Raw genomic sequence first — 18,942 nt, 5'->3', positions numbered from 1 at the left:
AAGTAAGTAAGTAAGTAAGTAAGTAAGTAAGTAAGTAAGTAAGTAAGTAAGTAAGTAAGTAAGTAAGTAAGTAAGTAGTTTTATAGGCCAAGTATTCACATACAAGGAATTGCCTTGGTGCTCCGCCCACAAGTAACAACATGACAGTGACAGTTACGAATGACTCAGAAAACACTAAATATTAATGATAATAAAACATTAATAATAAAACACCATTGATCAAGCATATGAACCAAGGTAATAAAGGTAATGAAGTCCAATCTTCTCCCTCTTTATTCTCCCGCGGTCGGGGTCATCAAAGCTTCCCACAGCCGGCGGTCCAAAACCCTGGCGTCGGGGTGATCGAAAATCCCTCGTTGGGCCGGTTGAAACTCTCCGCGGCTTGGAGCTCCCGAATTGGTCTCCATCCAGGGACCGCAGGCTCCACGATGTTAAAGTCCACAGGCCCCGCGGTCGGAGCTCTCCACAGCCGATCCCCGGCAAAGGGATCACAAGCTCCACAATGGTAAGTCCGCACAGCGCCCGCAGTTGAAGCTTTCCAGGAAAGATCGCCCATCAAGCCTACTCCTCCATCCAATCATTGCTGATGTACCTCTCACTCTCCCTCCTAACCACATTCTCCTGCCGTCTCCCCATAACTTCTGACACATGTACTAATCAAGAATCTATCTATCTATCTCTGCCTTAAAAATATCCACTGACTCGGCCTCCACGGCCTTCTGTGCCAATGAATTCCACATGAAAGCTACGAATTGTTGAACCTAATCGGACATTAGCAAATTTGCAGATGACGCAAAGCTGGGTGGCAGTGTGAACTGTGAGGAGGATGCTTTGAGAATGCAGGGTGACTTGGACAGGTTGGGGGAGTGGGCAGATGCATGGCAGATTAAGTTTAATGTGGATAAATGTGAGGTTATCCACTTTGGAAGCAAAAACAGAAAGGCAGATTACTATCTAAATGGCATCAAGTTGGGAAAAGGGGAAGTACAACGGGATCTGGGGGTTCTTGCACATCAGTCTATGAAAGTAAGTATGCAGGTACAGCAGGCAGTGAAGAAAGCGAATGACATGTTGGCCTGTAAAACAAGAGGAATCGAATATAGGAGCAAAGAGGTCCTTCTGCAGTTGTACAGAGCCCTAGTGAGATCACACCTGGAGTATTGTGTGCAGTTTTCATCCCCTAATTTGAGGAAGGACATTCTTGCTATTGAGGGAGTGCAGTGTAGGTTCACAAGGTTAATTCCCGGGATGGTGGGACTGTCATATGCTGAGAGAATGGAGCAGCTGGGCTTGTACACTCTGGAGTTTAGGATGAGAGGGTATCTCATTGAAACATATAAGATTGTTAAGGGTTTGGACACACTAGAGGCAGGAAACATGTCCCCGATGTTGGGGGAGTCAAGAACCAGGGGCCACAGTTCTTCAGTAACTTATCAGTGTATTTGTTGATCTAAGGCGCATGTTGCAATCTAAAGCGCTTGAACAATTGGTTGGGAAGAAAGCCAAACTGTAAGAATAAGGAGTAAGCAATTTAGAACGAAGACGAGGAAACATTTTTTCTCACAGAGAATGATGAGTGTGGAATTCTCTGCCTCGGAAGGCGGTGGAGGCAGGTTCTCTGGATGCTTTCAAGAGAGAGCTAGATAGGGCTCTTAAAAATAGCGGAGTCAGGGGATATGTGGAGAAGGCAGGAACGGGGTACTGATTGGGGATGATCAGCCATGATCACATTGAATCGCGGTGCTGGCTCGAAGGGGCGAATGGCCTACTCCTGCACCTATTGTCTATTGACATTTAATTCATGTTTGGTTCGCTGTGTACACGAGTGTTATATGGCGACATGTAATTACAACCGTGTCCTGAGGTCAGAGCTTCGTCTACACCTCTTGTGGTTTGCAACGAGACCTAATGCCTCTCGTTGCACCCAGTTGCAGGCAGACGCCCTTTAATCGTTCCATTATTATCATTATTATTATTATAATTTTTTTTTAAAGCGCCCTCTTTCTGTGAAGCATATGGTCTCGGATTCAGTAGCCCTCGGGTGTACGAGCAGCGATTGGACCCAGGCTGGTTTGGACCTTGCCCCTTTTAAGACGATGTTTCCTTTCCGGATTTTGCTCTGACGCCGAGGACGCAGGAAACCGGCGGATTTGCAAAGTGACGGCTCATCGCCGCCTGCCTCACGTCCGAGGAACAAACACCACCGTCCGATGGATGTAAGGAAGGGAGAGAGCAGCGATTCGGACACGGGATCCTGCCGTCCTCTCTCCCACTGATGGAAGGGGAGCTGGGAGACACGTCCTCCTCGGCGTTAAGGCTGGAGGTCTGTAGTCGAATTTTGATATCGTGCTGGAAAGAACTGCAAGATGCTGCTGGTTTCAATCGATGGGAGAAACACACACAACAACGCCGGAGTAACTCAGCGGGACAGGCAGCACCTCTGGAGAGAAAGAATGGGCGACGTTTCGGGTCTGAAGAATGGTCTCGACTCTGAAGAAGGGTCTCGACTCGAAACGTCACCCACTCCTTCTCTCCGGAGATGTTGCCTGACCCACTGAGTTACTCCAGCATTTTGAGTCCACCGTAGAATTTTGATACACACACACACCTAAATACACCCACCCCCACACACACACACACACACACACACACACTCGCTCGCCTCCTTTCAAAACAACTGCCCAAGAGATGATCTGGCAAACATCAGGAGCAGCGATTTGTATTTACCGGAGACTCACATTTACAAAAGAGATGACAAATCTCTAGATTAGTCACAGAAGCAACTGCATGCTACGGTGGTTTGTACCCTCGAGTGAGCGCCAGTCCCCTGTGTATGACAACGCTCGGTTGCCTATTTACATTTAATCTTGCATTTTGAGAGGGTGTTTTTATTTTTCCCGGACGATTGTCGATTGTCAATAGTATATTTTTGTAATATTTCCCCAGGTGCCGCGGATTTAAACCCCGGAGTCTTCATCGGTGCCCCCCCCCGAGTCTACATGTTTGCAAGTGTTATGGACGTGGATGTGGTTAAGGGGAGGTCGAGCTGGTTTGAGCTGGAGGACATGCGATGGTCACGATGCGTCCTGATGGCAGAAGCGGTTACTACTTTCTGCTGGCCGCGCTTTGCTTCTTCGCCGCTTCTCTCTCCCGGTCGGTGGAGGAGTCGTCGCCCTTCTTCGCCTGGCTTCTAGGCAGACTCGTCCTCTACTCGGCGCTGTCCCTGAGCAGCCTGCTGTTGGGCACCTTCATGGTGCTGGCGAAACAAAGCAACACCAAGGCGCCACATTTCCCCAGGGAGGAGAGACCTCTCGGCGTGTCCCCCTTGTTGCGACAGCTCACGGTAAGTTGTTGCAATTTATTGATTAAAAAAAAAACAATACATCTCTTGATGCTCCTGAACTCACCATCAGTGATGTAACCTGGGGTCATTGGGTGTTTCGGGTCTTTCAACATCAGATGCGACCCAGCCGTGGTTGATCAGACCACCACTTGTGTTATAGACAATAGACAATAGATATTAGCTGCAGGAGTAGGCCATTCGGCCCTTCAATGAGATCATGGCTGATCATCCCCAATCAGTACCCCGTTCCTGCCTTCTCCCCATATGACTCCGCTATTTTTAAGAGCCCTATCTAACTCTCTCTTGAAAGCATCCAGAGAACCTGCCTCCACCGCCCTCTGAGGCAGAGAATTCCACAGACATAGTATTCAGGTGGCATTCACTCCTCCCCATGGACCTCCTCTCTTGATCCAGAGCCATCTCGAGGCCTTCTCCGCTGCCTCTGTGGTGTTCTCGATGGCTCTTCTCCTCTCCCTTCCGATGATGCCCAGTGCACTCAAGGCATTGTAGAGAGTCATATAAGAGTCTTACGGCGCGGAAACAGGCCCAACTTGCCCACACGTCCCATCACCACCTGCAGGCATCACCCATAGGCAGCGTGGAGGAGGAAGGAACTGCAGATGCTGTGTTTACACCGAACAGGGACACAAAATGCTGGAGTAACTCAGCGGGACAGGCAGCATCTCTGGAGAGAAGGAATGGGTGAGATTTCAGGTCAAGACCCTTCTTCAGACTGAGAGTTAGGGGAGAGGGAGGCATAGAGATATGGAAGGGAAAGGTGTGAAAATGTGGGATCAAAGGCGACAATGGTCAAGGGAAATATAGAATGGTTCATTGTCATCTGCCTCAGAGGGCGGTGGAGGCCAGTTCTCTGGATACTTTCAAGAGAGAGCTAGATAGGGCTCTTAAAGATAGCGGTCAGGGGATATGGGGAGAAGGCAGGAACGGGGTACTAATTGGAAATGATCAGCCATGATCACATTGAATGGTGGTGCTGGCTCGAAGGGCCGAAAGGCCTACTTCTGCACCTATTGTCTATTGTCAGCTGAGGGGAAGATTATCTTGTACACCTCTCGCCCACTGTTTTACAGTCCCACCTTTCGCGCTAATAAAGGTCTCAACCTAAATTACAATTGGTGTTAGCCCCAGAAAAAATGATAATTTAAAATTATATTTTAAAATAAATGTACATCTGCTTGTACCATCGCCTCTCTGCCTATTTCCTGTATGTTTTCCCATGTTATCACTCTCTTTAGGTGGAGATTGAAAGATTCTTGATTAGCAAGGGTGTAAGGGGTGATGGGGAGAAGGCAGGAGAATGGGGTTGAGAGGGAAAGATAGATCAGCCGTGATTGAATGGCAGAGAAGACTTGATGGGCCGAATGGCCTAATTCTGCTCCTAGAACCTATAACGATATACGAGCAGCATTTGGATATTTGGCCCTTCGAGTCTACTCCGCCATTCAATCACAGCTGACTATTTGTCCTTCTCAATCCCATTCTCCTGCCATCTCCTCCTCATCTTTGACACTCTTGCTAATCAAGAACCTCTCAATCTCCACGTTAATAACACCCAATGTCTTGGCCTCCACAGCTGTCTGTAGCAATGATTGCCACAGTTTCACCACCCTCTGGATACGGTGTGGAAAAAGGACCTTTGCCCAACCGAGTCCACGCTGGGCAGCAATCACCCGTACACTAACACTATCCTACACTCTAGGGACAATTTTTTTTTACGGAAGCCAATGAACCTACAAAGCTGTACGTATTTGGAATGTGGGAGGAAACCGGAGAGCCCGGAGAAAACCCACGCAACCACAGAGCGAATATACACCAGACAGCACCCGAGGTCAGGATCGAATCGGGTCTCTGGTGCTGTAAGGCAGCAGTTTCGTATAGAGATTTAGTTTAGTTTAGAGATACAGCACAAAAACAGGCCCTTCGGCCCACCGGGTCCGCACTGACCAGCGATCCCCGCACATTAACACCCATCCTACACCCACTGGGGACAATATTTCCATTTACCAAGATAATTAACCTACAAACCTGTACGTCCTTGGAATGTGGGAGGAAACCGAAGATCTCGTAGAAATCCCATGCGGGTTACGGGGAGAACGTACAAACTCCGTACGGACAGCACCCGTAGTTGGGATGGAACCCGGGTCTCCGGCGCTGCATTCGCTGTGAGGCAGCAACTCTACCGCTGCGCCACCGTGACTGCACGTATTTGGATTAGTTCCACTGCTGTGCCACTGTGCCGCCCCAAATAAGTGCTTATGGATTTATGAACTAGGACGCAATGCTTGCAATGCTGGTGGATGCAATTATAATTCAAATAGAACATTTCTTGTGTGCCTGACATGTTGCTCAGGTCACAGGCCGAGGAAAAAAAAATCAGTGGGGCAGGATAATCACAAGAAGCAGGATGACTGCCGTTTCATAGAGTTATGCAGCATAAAAACGGGCTGACCTGTCCGTGATGACAAAGATGCCCCATTTACGCTAGTCCCACCTGCCCGAGCTTGGTCCATATCCCTCCGAATCCCTCTGTATTCAGAGGATGGTGAATCTGTGGACTTCATTGCCACGGCTACGGCTGTGGAGGCACAGCCCTGTCCCACTTGGAGATTTTTTTCGGCCACTGCCGACGTCATTGACAATAGACATTAGGTGCAGGAGTAGGCCATTTGGCCCTTTGAGCCAGCACCGCATTGACTGACGTATCAGGGTCGGCGAAAGATTTTGAACATTTCAAAATCCAGCTGCGACAAAAAAGAATGTTGAGACACTTGAGGAAACACTGATACGTCATCGCGTCGAATCACGTCGCAACTTTTTTGATGACCTGAAATGTCAGTCAATGATGTCGGCAGTTGCCGAAAAAATCACCAAGTGGGACAGGCCCTTAACTGTGTCGGGGTTATGGGGAGAAGGCAGGAGAATTGGGTTAAGAGGGAAAGATAGATTAGCCATGATTGAATGGTGGAGTAGACTTGATGGGCTGAATGGCCTAATTCTGCCCCCAAGAACCTATGAACCTTTCCTATTCATGTATCTGACCAAGTGTCTTATAAAGATAGACACAAAATGCTGGAGTAACTCAGCGGGTCAGACAGCATCTCTGGAGTGAACGAGCAGGTGACGTTTCGGGTCTTGACCTGAAACGTCACCTATTCTTTCTCTCCATGTCCTGCTGAGTTACTCCAGCTTTTTGTGTCTTATCGTTGGTATAAACCAGCATCTGCTGTTCCTTCCTACACAAAGGTCTTGTAAATGTTGTATAGAAGCTGCCTTAACTACCTCCTCTGGCATCGCGTTCTATATACCCACCACATTCAGTTTTTTTGTCATTCTCTGGTACTGAACTCAATGAACAAAACGGGAGAGAACCAGTTCTGTTTGCGATGGCCTGTGTCTGATATTGATTTTAGCATTGTGCCATTCATTTTCAGATTACTTTTTTAATACGATCAGACCATTATAGCTGTAATATTGGCCCCATATGCTCTGGCACCTGTGAGTGATATTTGATAATAGCCTGCAATGATTGGAGTTGGTGCTGGAATACAGATTAATTTCTGACAACATCGCCTGGCTTTTCTACGTGATGTATATTTTGGCGTTGCGCTACATTTCATTTCAGATTGATCTCGATCTGGTACGGATTTATTATCTGCAACACTCTTATGCCTTTTATTTTTGTTCCCCTACCTGCTTTTTCTCTTCTATTCCTCCTTGCATGTCTCCTGTTCAGTGATATTTTTAAAAAAAAATCTCTTTACCCTTTTTACTGCTCTTCGTTAGTTAGGTTTTACAAGAAGAGTCTTAAGGTTTGTTTAGTTTATTGTCACGTGTGCCGAGGTACAGTGAACAGCTTTTGTTGCGTGCTAACCAGTCAGCAGAAAGACAAGACATGATTACAATCGAGCTGAGCACAGTGTACAGATACATGATGAAGGGAATAGAGTTTAGTGCAAGTAACAGTCCGATTAAAGATAGTCCAAGGTTCTACAATGATGTAGTCGGTAGATCCTATAGCGGAGCAAGATAGTCCACTCGATGAAAAAGACGTAGTACGATCATGGGCAGATTTGTGGGTAATTTTCGGCCCCATTTCCGTAACCGGCTTCCGTCTCCGCAACAAAGATCCCGTAGCGGAGCAAAGATAACTAGTGCGGAGACGGAAGCCGGTTACGGAAACATCATCATAAAAATCAAAGTTCTTTGGTAAAAATCATCTCCCCATTTTCAGAATTATAATTTATTAAAACAAACTGTTCCCCTGCAACGTTGATTACACTGCGAGTCGGGTCGGGGTCGGGTCACTGAAATGGATGAAAAAAAAAGGCCCACGTACCGCTCCGTTGCGTACTACACGTCAGCCCATTGCATTTAGAAGGGGTGGTCTATCTTGCTCCGCTATAGGATCTTTGATCAGGACCGTTATCTAGTTGTTGACAGAGTGGTTCAGTTGCCTAATAACAGCCGGGAAGCAACTGTGGCTGAATCTGGAGGTGTGCGTTTTCACACTTCTGTACCTTTTGCCTGATGGGAGAGGGGAGAAGAGGGAGTGTCCATGGTAATGACTGATCCTGGATTATGCTGCTGGCCTTGCCGGGGCAGTTTAAGAGGCCTTTAGATGGGAAATGGAGGGATGTGGTTTTCGCAGAGCTGGTGGTGGGTTCCTGTAATGTGCTGCCAAGGGTGGTAGTAAAAGCTGATGTGATTACTGCATTTAAAAGGCTTTTAGATAGGCACAAAGATATGCAGGGAATGGAATGGTATATTGTCAAGCTTCAAAGGGTTCAGAAAAGATTTACGAGGTTGTTGCCAGGACTAGAAGGTGTGAGCTATAGGGAGAGGTTGAGTAGGCTGGGTCTCTATTCCATGAAGCGTAGGAGGATGAGGGGAGATCTTATACAGGTAGACAAAATCATGAGAGGAATAGATTGGGTAGATGCACAGAGTCTTTTGCCCAGAGTACGGGAATTGAGAACCAGGGGACATAGGTTCAAGGTGAAGGGGAAAAGAATTAATAGGAATCCGAGGGGTAATGTTTTCACTCCAAGGGTGGTGGGTGTATGGAACAAGCTGCTAGAGGAGGTAGTTGAGGCTGGGACTATCCCATCGTTTAAGAAACAGATGGACAGGTACGTGGATAGGACAGGTTTGGAGGGTTATGGACCAAGCCCAGGCAAGTGGGACTAGGGTACTTGGGAAATTGTTGGCCGGTGTGGGTGAGTTGGGCCGAAGGGCCTGTTTCCACACTGTATCACTCTATGTCTCTATGATCGAGCAGACGAGTTTGGTTTATCTTGGCATCAAGTTGGGTTCAGACATTGTGTGTTGAGGAGCCCGCTCCTGTGCTGTGCTGTACTGTTCTAGGAGCGGGTAGAAGAGATTAGTTTTTCTCAGCATTATATTACGTAGACATTGTGGACTGAAGGGCGTTTTCCTGTGGTGTTCTATGTGTAGGAAGGAACTGCATATACGGGTTTACACCGAAGATAGACACAAAAAGCTGGAGTCACTCAGCAGGTCAGGCAGCATCTCTGGAGAAAAGGAGTCGCTGAAGGTTCGGGTCGACACCCTTCCTCAGACTGAGTGTCAGGGGAGAGGGGAACGAGAGATATGAAGAGGTACAAACTACAAATGAATGGAAGGTGTAAGGAAGAACTGCAGATGCTGGTTTAAATCGAAGGTTGACACAAAATGCAGGAGCAACTCAGCGGGTGAGGCAGCATCTCTGGAGAGAAGGAATGGGCGACGTTTCGGGTCGTGACCCTTCTTCAGACTGATGTCAGGGGAGGAGGCGAGACAAAGATAGAATGGAGTCGGAGACAGTAATGGGCGTGTCCCACTTAGGCGACTGCAGGAGACTATGCAGTCGCTACACGGTCGCCACGTGTTCGCGGGTGGTTGCCGGGGAGTCGCCTTCATGGCCGTGAGGAGTTCCCGCATTCTGTGAACTAGTCGCGGCCTCATTATGGTCATCGTGAATCTTTCAACATGTTCAAAAATTAACGGCGACTGGAATGAAGCCGCCACGGAGAGTAGCGAGAATTCTCGTGCCGTAGGTGGGTCGCCAGGAGGTCAAAGGTTCTCGTAGGTTGTAGCTGGTGCTGACCGGTGAATTTCATTGGCTCATTGGGGAAAAAAAACGTAAGCAGTAATTTTCAGAACCAAGGATAACCGACCGGTAATGTTAGAGGTCCGCCGAGCTTCACAGCCGTGTATCCGTGGCTTCTTAAAAGTTGTCTCCACTCCTTCTCCCCCCTTCTCCCCTCTCCCCCCCCCCTTTTAAAGGACTTACCGTACACAGTGCTTTAGCCGTCTTTTTACAGCGCCAATCTTCCTGTTCATCGCAGTGCGTGTCTGTATCACCTTGGCTTTGAAACGTGTAAATTTTTTAGACAGGGCTCTCCCCGTTTGCCCTGTCCCCCGCCTGCATAACGGAGCTGGTGAAGGAAGCGATGTGTTTGTGTGGGTGTGTGTACTCCACCCTGACAGTCGCCGGTTTTTCATGCGACTGCCGTCAACTTGACAGTCGCCGGCAGTCCGCTGAAAAATCGCCCAAGTGGGACAGGCCCATAAGACTAGTGGGAGAGCCGGGAAGGGGAAGGGGATGGAGAGAGAATTGTAGATTCTCAGTGGGAGGGAAAGTGATGTGTAGAACAAAGGGAATGTTTGTGATAGGATGGGTTGCTATGGATTAGTGGTTATCAGCACGTGTGGTGGAGAGTTATTGATGCGATGGTGGCTAAAGTTGCCAGACTGGTTGGACTTGCCTTGTAGGTTAAGAGACAAAAAACAAAATGCAGATTGTAGGGTAGCAGAGTGGCACAACAGCAGAGTTGCTGCCTTCCAGCGCCAGAGACCCGGTTCAATCCTGACTACGGGCGCTGTCTGTACATAGTTCGTACCTTCTCCCTGTCACCGCATGGATTTTCTCCGGTTTCCTCCCTCAATCCAAAGACATACAGGTTTGTAGGTTAATTGGCTTTGGTAAAATTGTAAATTGTCCCTAGTGCGTACAGGGTGATCGCTGGTCAGCATGGACTTGGCAGGCCGAAGAGCTTGGTTTATACTCTCTAGAATTTAGGGGATTGAGAGGGGATCTTATAGAAACTTACAAAATTCTTTAGGGGTTTGACAGGCTAGATGCAGGAAGATTCCCGATGTTAGGGAAGCAGGACAAGGGGTCACAGCTTAAGGATAAGGGGGAAATCCTTTAAAACCGAGATGAGAAGAACTTTTTTCACACAGAGAAATGAAATCCTCTGATCTCTGCCACAGAGGGTAGTGAGGCCAGTTCATTGGCTATATTTAAGAGGGAGTTAGATGTGGCCCTTGTGGCTAAGGGGATCAGGGGGTATGGAGAGAAGGCAGGTACGGGATACTGAGTTGGATGATCAGCCACGATCATATTGAATGGCGGTGCAGGCTCGAAGGGCCGAATGGCCTACTCCTGCACCTAATTTCTATGTCTATGTTTCTAAGAGCCTGTATCTGCACTGTATCTCTGAAGTCAAGGCCTAATGTCAACTGAACAGGTCAGGCAGCATCTGTGGAAGCAGAAATTTAATGTTTCTGACGAGGGGCCTTTCAATGGAACTGAGGAAGAGAGAAATAAGAGTCTGATGGCAACAAAAGTGGGTGAAGCCAAGAGAGTTCCACTGATGAAACGTAAAAGTTGGGCAGACGGCATAAGATACTGTAAGTGTGTAATTTGTGGCTGATGTGGTTCTGGGACGCATTTAGTGCGTCAGGTTATACACCGGGAGTAAAAGAAGCAAAGCATAGAGACGGCAATGGTTCTGATATAGACCTTGAGGTGGAGTGAATGTGTGGTGCCCTGAGTTGCAGGGTGGGAAGGAGCAAGTAACAAACTTCAAAGGATGGAACCAAGAATTGGCAGAGATCACAAGTTGGGGGAAAATGGGAGTTGGAAGGTGATGGGACAAACCCTTTATCTCAGCACCCTTTATCTTTAGTTTAGTTTAGAGATACAGCACGGAAACAGGCCCTTCGGCCCACCGGGTCCGCACCGACCAGCGATCCCTGCACTTTAACACTATCCTACACCCACTAGGGACAATGTTTACATTTACACCAAGCCAACTAACCTGCAAACCTGTACGTCTTTGGAGTGTGGGAGGAAACCGAAGATCTCGGAGAAAACTCACGCGGGTCACGGGGAGAACGCACAAACTCCGTACAGACAGCACCCGCAATCGGGATCGAACCTGGGTCCCCGGCGCTGCATTCGCTGTAAGGCAGCAACTCTACCGCTGCGCCAGCGTGACTTTATGTGGTGACTATTTGCATACCTTGGAAATGCACGTGACAGTAAAGTATTCATTCACATCAGTTTGAAGGAGTTAAAATAAATCATGTTGGCCAGGGTCATGCAGAACGGAAAGAGGATCTTCGGCCCAAGGCGCCCCATCTACGCTAGTCCCACCTGTCCGCTTTGGGCCCATATCCTTCTACATCTCTCCTATTGGATTCGGAGACATACGGCGTGGAAACATGCGCTTCAGCCGAATTTCTCCGCACTGACCAACATGCCCTATCTACACTAATCCCACCTGCCTGCATTTGGCCCCTTTCCGTCTAAACGTATCCTATCAATCTACCCATTTCAATGTTTCTTAAAGGTTGCGATAGTCCCTGCCTCAACTACCTCCTCCGTCAGCTTATTCCATGCACCTATCTATGTGTTTAAAAAAAAAAAAAAAAAAAAAAGTTGCCCCTCGGGTTCCTATTAAATCATTCCCCCTTCAACTTAAATCTGTGCCCTCTGGTTCTTGGTTCCTCTACTCTGGGCAAGAGATTCTGTGCGTCTACCCGATGTATTCCTCTCCGGAGTTTGTACGCTTCTTTCTGTAAGACCACCCCTCATCCCTATTCATGCAGCTGACCAATTGTCTTTCATTTGGCAAGGCCAAGGAAGAAAGAGAACATGAATATGAGGGACTTGGAAATAAAATGGGCACTTTATGTTGGGAAACAGAGAGCAAACAATAGTGAATGAATCTTACTGTAGGATGCGTGTGGGCAAATTAGTGACTGTAGAAATGATTTGGCAGTCTGCCTAGATCAGTGTTAGAAAATGAAGTGAAAAGATGTACATAGACTTCAGCCGAGAATGATTTGCATAGTTGCTATTTTGGTGATTTAAAATCGGTTGCGGTTCTGAGGTTTGCTTATACTCATAGCGACCAATGTCCTCACAGATGTTTGCTCGCGTTGCTTGGGCCGATTACACAAATTTTGCGGCGAAGGTGGAAACGCGCACGGTTGCAGGTGGCAAGGAAAAATGGCGGGGATATCACCAATCAGTAGTAAGGAAGGCCCACGCAATGCTTGCCTTTAGTTCAAGACGACTAGAAAACTAAAATAGGGATGTTATGCCCCTGTCCCACTTAGGAAACCTGAACGGAAACCTCTGGAGACTTTGCGCCCCACCCAAGGTTTCCGTGCGGTTCCCGGAGGTTGCAGGTGGTTGCCGGAGGTTGCAGGTAGTGGAAGCAGGTAGGGAGACTGACAAAAACCTCCGGGAACCGCGCGGAAACCTTGGGTGGGGCGCAAGGTCTCCAGAGGTTTCCCTTCAGGTTTCCTAAGTGGGACAGGGGCTTAATGCTGAGGCTCTCTCTATAAGGTGCTGGGTCAGGCAACCTTCAAACTTGTGCGTCTTTGAAGTGTGGGAGGAAACCGGAGATCCCGGATAAAACCCACGCAGGTCACGGGGAGAAACGTACAAACTCCGTACAGACAGCACCCGTAGTCAGGATGGAAGCTGGGTCTCTGGCGCTGTGAGGCAGCAACTCTGCTGCTGCGCCACCGTGCCGCCCTGACATTAAGCGATGAACGTTAAGCGATGGAAATGTCAGTAGAACAGTTTGGGGTCCATACCATGATTCTGCAAATTTCTCTTACTTACAGAAAGTGCTGCAGTTCGATCTCAAGTTTACATCTTGAATTGAGGGAAGACTGATATCAATAGCGTAAGACCTGCCGAAAGTAGATTGGGAGCTCTCTGGTGGAACAACAACTAACAAGTGGTAGAGACACAAAATGCTGGAGTAACTCAGTGGCTCAGACAGCTTCTCTGGAAAAAAAATTGAATGGGTGATGTTTGGGGAAGGGTCCGGACACGAAACGTCACCTATCCATTTTCTCCAGTATTTACTGAGTAACTCCAGTATTTTGTGTCTATCTTTGATATAAACCAGCGTCTGCAGTTCCTTTTTTCTTTATTACAAAGTGACAAGTGGGAGTCTTGTAAGAGAGTTAACAAGAGCTCGGGGTCAGCGTGTTCTGTTAAGGAATAAGATAAGGACAGCAACATTAGAGAACCAAGATATTAAATGTTTGATCGGGGAGAGGGGATGAAGGAAACATATCCAGTATGGTTAGCAGGGATTTACGGAGTCTCTTGAGGAATATACTGGGTAGAAAAGAGGTGGCATGGTGACTCAGCAGTAGAGTTGCTGCCTCACAGCACCAGAGACCCGGGTATGATCCTGACCATGGGTGCTGTTTGTACGGAGTTTGTACGTTCTCCCCGTGACCTGCGTGGGTTTTCTCCGGGTGCTTCGGTTTCCTCCCACACTCTAAAGACGTGCAGGTTTGTAGGTTAATTGGCTTGGTATAATTGTAAATTGTCCCTAGTGTGTGTAAGATAGTGTCAGTGTGCGGGGTGATCGCAGGTCGGCACGGACTCGGTGGGCCGAAGGGCCTGTATCTCTAAACTAAACTAAACTAAAAACGTAAGAAATTAGGGAGGCAAACGGGAATGAAATATCTGTGGCAGGTAAGATTCATTAGGCTTGCAAGCCACTTTATGATTGAATATGAGAAACAAGAGTATATCCAGGGTAATATTATGTCCCTTTATTCACATGTGGAGTAATCTACAGTACATGTGGAACCAAGTGGGGTCCTAATTGAATTATTCTCATCTCCAATACTTTTCCTACTACTGACACATAAAGGAAAAACATTGTCCAATATATCAACAGCATAGCTGTGGTTAACAAAGTTGAAAAGGTCTCCCTCAGGGACCCAACCATTGCGTCCCATGCTGGGTTCAACACACTGGGATGGGTCTCCTCTGGCCATGGATTGTCACCTTGTCGTGGTGGAGAAGCTTGTGTGGTCCTGAGATCCTGAGAGCGATGCCGTCTGGAGCTATCTATGCTCCTGGTAGGGCCACCCATGGCGGGAAGGTCGAGGGAGTGGCCTCTGACAAAGAACAATCCAACCGAGACCACAACGGTGGAACAGGCGGAGAACGATGGCTGACTTTAGTGGAGCGTCACAACGGCTGGGAAGGCGGATGAAGGCTGCAGCAGAAAAGGGTCTCCGGTCGTCTTGGACTCCATGCCACTGGATCCTGACGATCTTTCAAGGACCGTGGGGTGGCTGTCTGTGCACCAGTCTCCCCACGTTAAACAAAGTCACGCACAGGCATCCTCCATATAGGGAATAGCACCCTGGAGACACCCATGGTCAGCCGTGACTGAAAGGGGGGCCCAAGAGGTGTCCTGTGACATCTCGTATCTTCTTCTTCTTAACGTTGACCTCCAGATTATCCACATACCCCTCCATGACCTCACAGGAAACAAGGCAGAATTAGGTCCATTCAGCCCACCAATTCTACTCCGCCATTCAACCATGGCTGATCTATCTCTCCCTCCCAACCCCATTCTCCTGCCTTCTCCCCATAACCCCTGGCACCCTGACGAACCTAGAAATGTGTCAATCTCCTTAAAGATACCCATTGATGGCCTCCCCAACTGTCTGTGTACACAATTCGTACGTAAATAATGGTGAGTCTGTTGAATTCTCTGCCTCAGAGGGCAATGGAGGCCGGTTCTCTGGATGCTTTCAAGAGAGAGCTAGATAGGGCTCTTAAAAATAGCGGAGTCAGGGGATATGGAGAGAAGGCAGGAACGGGATACTGATTGGAGATGATCAGCCATGATCACATTGAATAGCAGTGCTGGCTCGAAGGGCCAAATGGCCTACTCCTGCACCTATTGTCTATTGTCTATTGAGTGCCTTAGTCATGCTGCTATTTTCATGGCAGAGTCGGCCCCTGGTCGCTTGATTGGCGTATGTGAGAGAACACACTGGATAAATGAGTATCCTGGAATTAAAGTAACTACTTACTTTGAAGGGCTTGCTGTGATTACTTTGCTTGCAACATTGTATGCTGATTAGATAATGATATACTGAAGATGAACAAACTGTTAGTACATCCACCACAATCCATTAGTGCCGTCATCACAGATCCTTCTTGTATCTCATTTTGCATTACATTTTCTGATAGCTTGCCAATCAGTGGCGTGTACTTTGCCTTGTTGTTTCTTTTACAAAACCATGCTTCATTGACTGTGATGGAACTTTAAGACAGGGTCCATCATATTCCTGCAGTAGTGAAATTGAATTGCCTGCTGCAAGCAGAGATGCTGCTGTCAGACCGAACCGCTTGCTTTTGGCAACCGCAGGAAATGCAACACTTGTCGCTTTACCTCCCCCCTTGACTCAATGCAGGTACCTGAGCAGTCTTTCCAGGTGCAGCAGAGGTTCACCTGCAGCTCTTCCAACCTCATTTATTGCAACAGCTGCTCTACATCGGTGAAACCAAGCGTAGGCTTGGCGATCGCTTCGCCCAACACCTCCGCTCGGTTCGCAACAACCAACCTGATCTCCCGGTGACTCAGCACTTCAACTCCCCCTCCCATTCCGAATCGGGCCTTTCTGTCCTGGGCCTCCTCTATGGCCAGAGTGAGTCCCACCTCAAATTGGAGGAGCAGCACCTCGTATTTCGCTTGGGTAGTTTACACCCCAGCGGTATGAACATTGACTTCTCCAATTTCAGGTAGTCCTTGCTTTCTCCCTCTTTCCCCTCCCCTTCCCAGCTCTCCCACAGACCACTGTCTCCACCTGTTCCTTTCATCATCCACCCCCCACCCCCCACCCCCACATCAGTCTGAAGAAGGGTCTCGACCCGAAACGTCACCTATTCCTTCGCTCCATAGATGCTGCCTCACCCGCTGAATTTCTCCAGCATTTTTGTCTACCTTAGATTTTTCCAGCATCTGCAGTTCTTTCTTATTAAGCTTTTGGATTCTAGTTTAGTTTGGAGATGCAGCGCTGGAACAGGCCCTAAGGCCCACCGTGTCCGCACTGACCAGCGATCCCCGCATACTAACACTATCCTACACACATTACAGACAATTGACATTTTTACCAAGCCAATTAGCCGACAAACATGTACAACACATGAGGCTGACTTCTCTTTGCCATTCTAGAAAAATGCATCCATATTTAATAATAGCTGGAAATAGTAATTCTGTGAGTGTGGAATTATCTGCCTCAGTGGGCGGTGGAGTCTGGTTCTCTGGATGCTTTCAAGAGAGAGTTAGATAGGGTTCTTAAAAATAGCGGAGTCAGGGGATATGAGGAGAAGGCAGGAACGGGGTACTGATTGGGGATGATCAGCCATGATCACATTGAATGGCCAAATGGCCTACTCCTGCACCTATTGTCTATTGTATGAATTAATAATAGCTGGAACTAGTAATTCTGTATGAGTTTCTGCATTTTGTCTGTATTATTTCTAATCAGGATATGATTTTTTTTTTAATTTCCCTTCTCTATCCGGCCTCGGGTTATAAATATATTGGACAGCGAATTGAATCTATTGTTTTCTACGACTGGTGACTATGTACAACATTATTTTCAATTTTTCCATCATGAGCTGCCAATTTTTTCACCATGTTCAGCTCAGATCAGATTCAGATTCAAATTTATTGTCATTGTGCAGTGTACAGTACAGAGACAACGAAATGCAGTTAGCATCTCCCTAGAAGAGCGACATAGAATATGAGCAATAAATAAATATATTTACGTGCATACAATCATAGTAGTGCAATTATTATTATTATTATTTTTTTTTTTAAATGTCCCTGGAAGGTAGTTTCATTTAGAGATACAGAGTGGAAACGGGCCCTTTGAGTCTGGGCCGACCAGTGATCTCCGTACACGGACACTATCCTGCGCACACTGGGGACAATTTACAATCTTCACCGAAGCCAGTGGGTAGGTGCTATAGACCAGTACGGGAAGGTAGACGCTCCCACCCCCACGAGTCTCGGGCAGATGGGGCTCGTCGGCCTGGGAAGGCAGTCCATCTAGGAGAGGGAAAACTCTGATTTAAAACCTCCACTGTCTTGTGGCCGTATCCAGTCATGGAAAAGGCTCCAGGAGTAAACCTCAAGAAAATCCGGAGTCGGAGCCCCTAAGGCAGTTTGTCGTTGTCTACAACCTCGCCCTGGCAGCTCCTGCGACGGCACTGGTGCCAAACTGTAACGGCCCTGCTGTTCCTTTGGATCGATCAGCGATGTGGAGAGGGGGGAACGTGCTGCATGGGCAACAGCCTGTCCTCCATATAACATCGCCCAGGCTTGCATCCGACCAGGATGCATCACCCATGGTCAGTCATGACTGAAGCCTACTACCGAAGCCAAGTAACCAACCAATCTGTACGCCTTTGGACTGTGTGTGGAAACCGGAGCACCTGGAGAAAACCCATGCGGTTACAGTGAAACTCAGTACAGATAGCAGCTGTAGTCAGGATTACACCTGGGTCTCTAGTGCTGTAAGGCAGATATTCTACTGCTGTGCCACCATGCCGCCCTAAGATGTAGACTTTTTTTCAGCGTGTGGCTTTCACACATGTCTCAATGCCTTCTGTGCCTCTAGCTCTTTTATGTAGCACCTCTAGCATAATGAACTGAGGGCAATGACTGAATGAAAGCAGAGCTCCATCACACCAGACTCCTGTTTCCACCCTAATGATGTGTACACCATTGATTCAACCTGTGCTTCATGCAGCCTTTGGAAGAGCAGACAACAATGAAAGATTCCAACAAGTCTTTGATTGTCCCGCCCAGGTCATTCCTCCTTCCTCTCTGCTCCCATCTGGCAGAAGGTACAGCAGCTTGAAGATCCACTTTGCCATTACTGACATCAGCTTCTTCCCCTCTATTTAGTTTAGGTTAGAGATACAGTTTGGAAACAGGCCCTTCAGCCCACCGAGTCCCCGCGCATAAACACTACCCTACACACACTAGGGACAATTTACATCTATACCAAGCCAATTAACCTGCAAACCTGCACGTCCTTCGCTCCATAGATGCTGCCGCACCCGCTGAGTTTCTCCAGCACTTTTGTCTACCTTTGAGAGAAAGGTTGTCGTCTCGACACCAGGACACGAGGTTCTCAATCTCCTGTCTGTACTGTACCTGTTTGCTGTGTTAGATCTGTGCTAGAATTAGATCTTCGGCATACGTTTTTTTGTTGTTGCTATTTGTAGCCTGTGAAGGTGTCATTACTTGAAGTGCATTAAGCTGCTAAAGATGGTGACATTGTTAGCACTGTTAAGCTGGAAACCAGAATTAGTTTAATTCTCATCCTGGCAGCAAGGGGTTTAAAATAAATAATTAAATCGAGTATTAAATGCTATGATGAGCGGTGCAAAGTTTAAAGGAGATATGCCATGCAAGTTTCATTGCACATTGAGT

The 18,942-nt window shown here is 47.7% G+C and overlaps 1 protein-coding gene across 1 annotated transcript in view; it reads left to right on the top strand.

Moving 5' to 3' along the window:
- Nucleotides 1–2,093: 2,093 nt before the first annotated feature.
- Nucleotides 2,094–18,942, top strand: part of snx25 (sorting nexin 25) — a 210,257-nt gene continuing 193,408 nt past the window's right edge. Inside the window, exons 1-2 of the mRNA XM_055632018.1 lie at nt 2,094–2,323; nt 2,947–3,343. Of these exons, the coding sequence (XP_055487993.1) occupies nt 3,071–3,343 (273 nt within the window). The 5' untranslated portion in view covers nt 2,094–2,323; nt 2,947–3,070. The remainder of the gene's footprint in view (nt 2,324–2,946; nt 3,344–18,942) is intronic.

The sequence above is a fragment of the Leucoraja erinacea genome, chromosome 3, assembly GCF_028641065.1.
Source record: "Leucoraja erinacea ecotype New England chromosome 3, Leri_hhj_1, whole genome shotgun sequence".
Lineage (NCBI taxonomy): Eukaryota > Metazoa > Chordata > Chondrichthyes > Rajiformes > Rajidae > Leucoraja > Leucoraja erinaceus.
The sequence above is the reverse complement of the archived record's forward strand: the minus strand, read 5'-3'. Positions and strand labels throughout refer to the sequence as shown.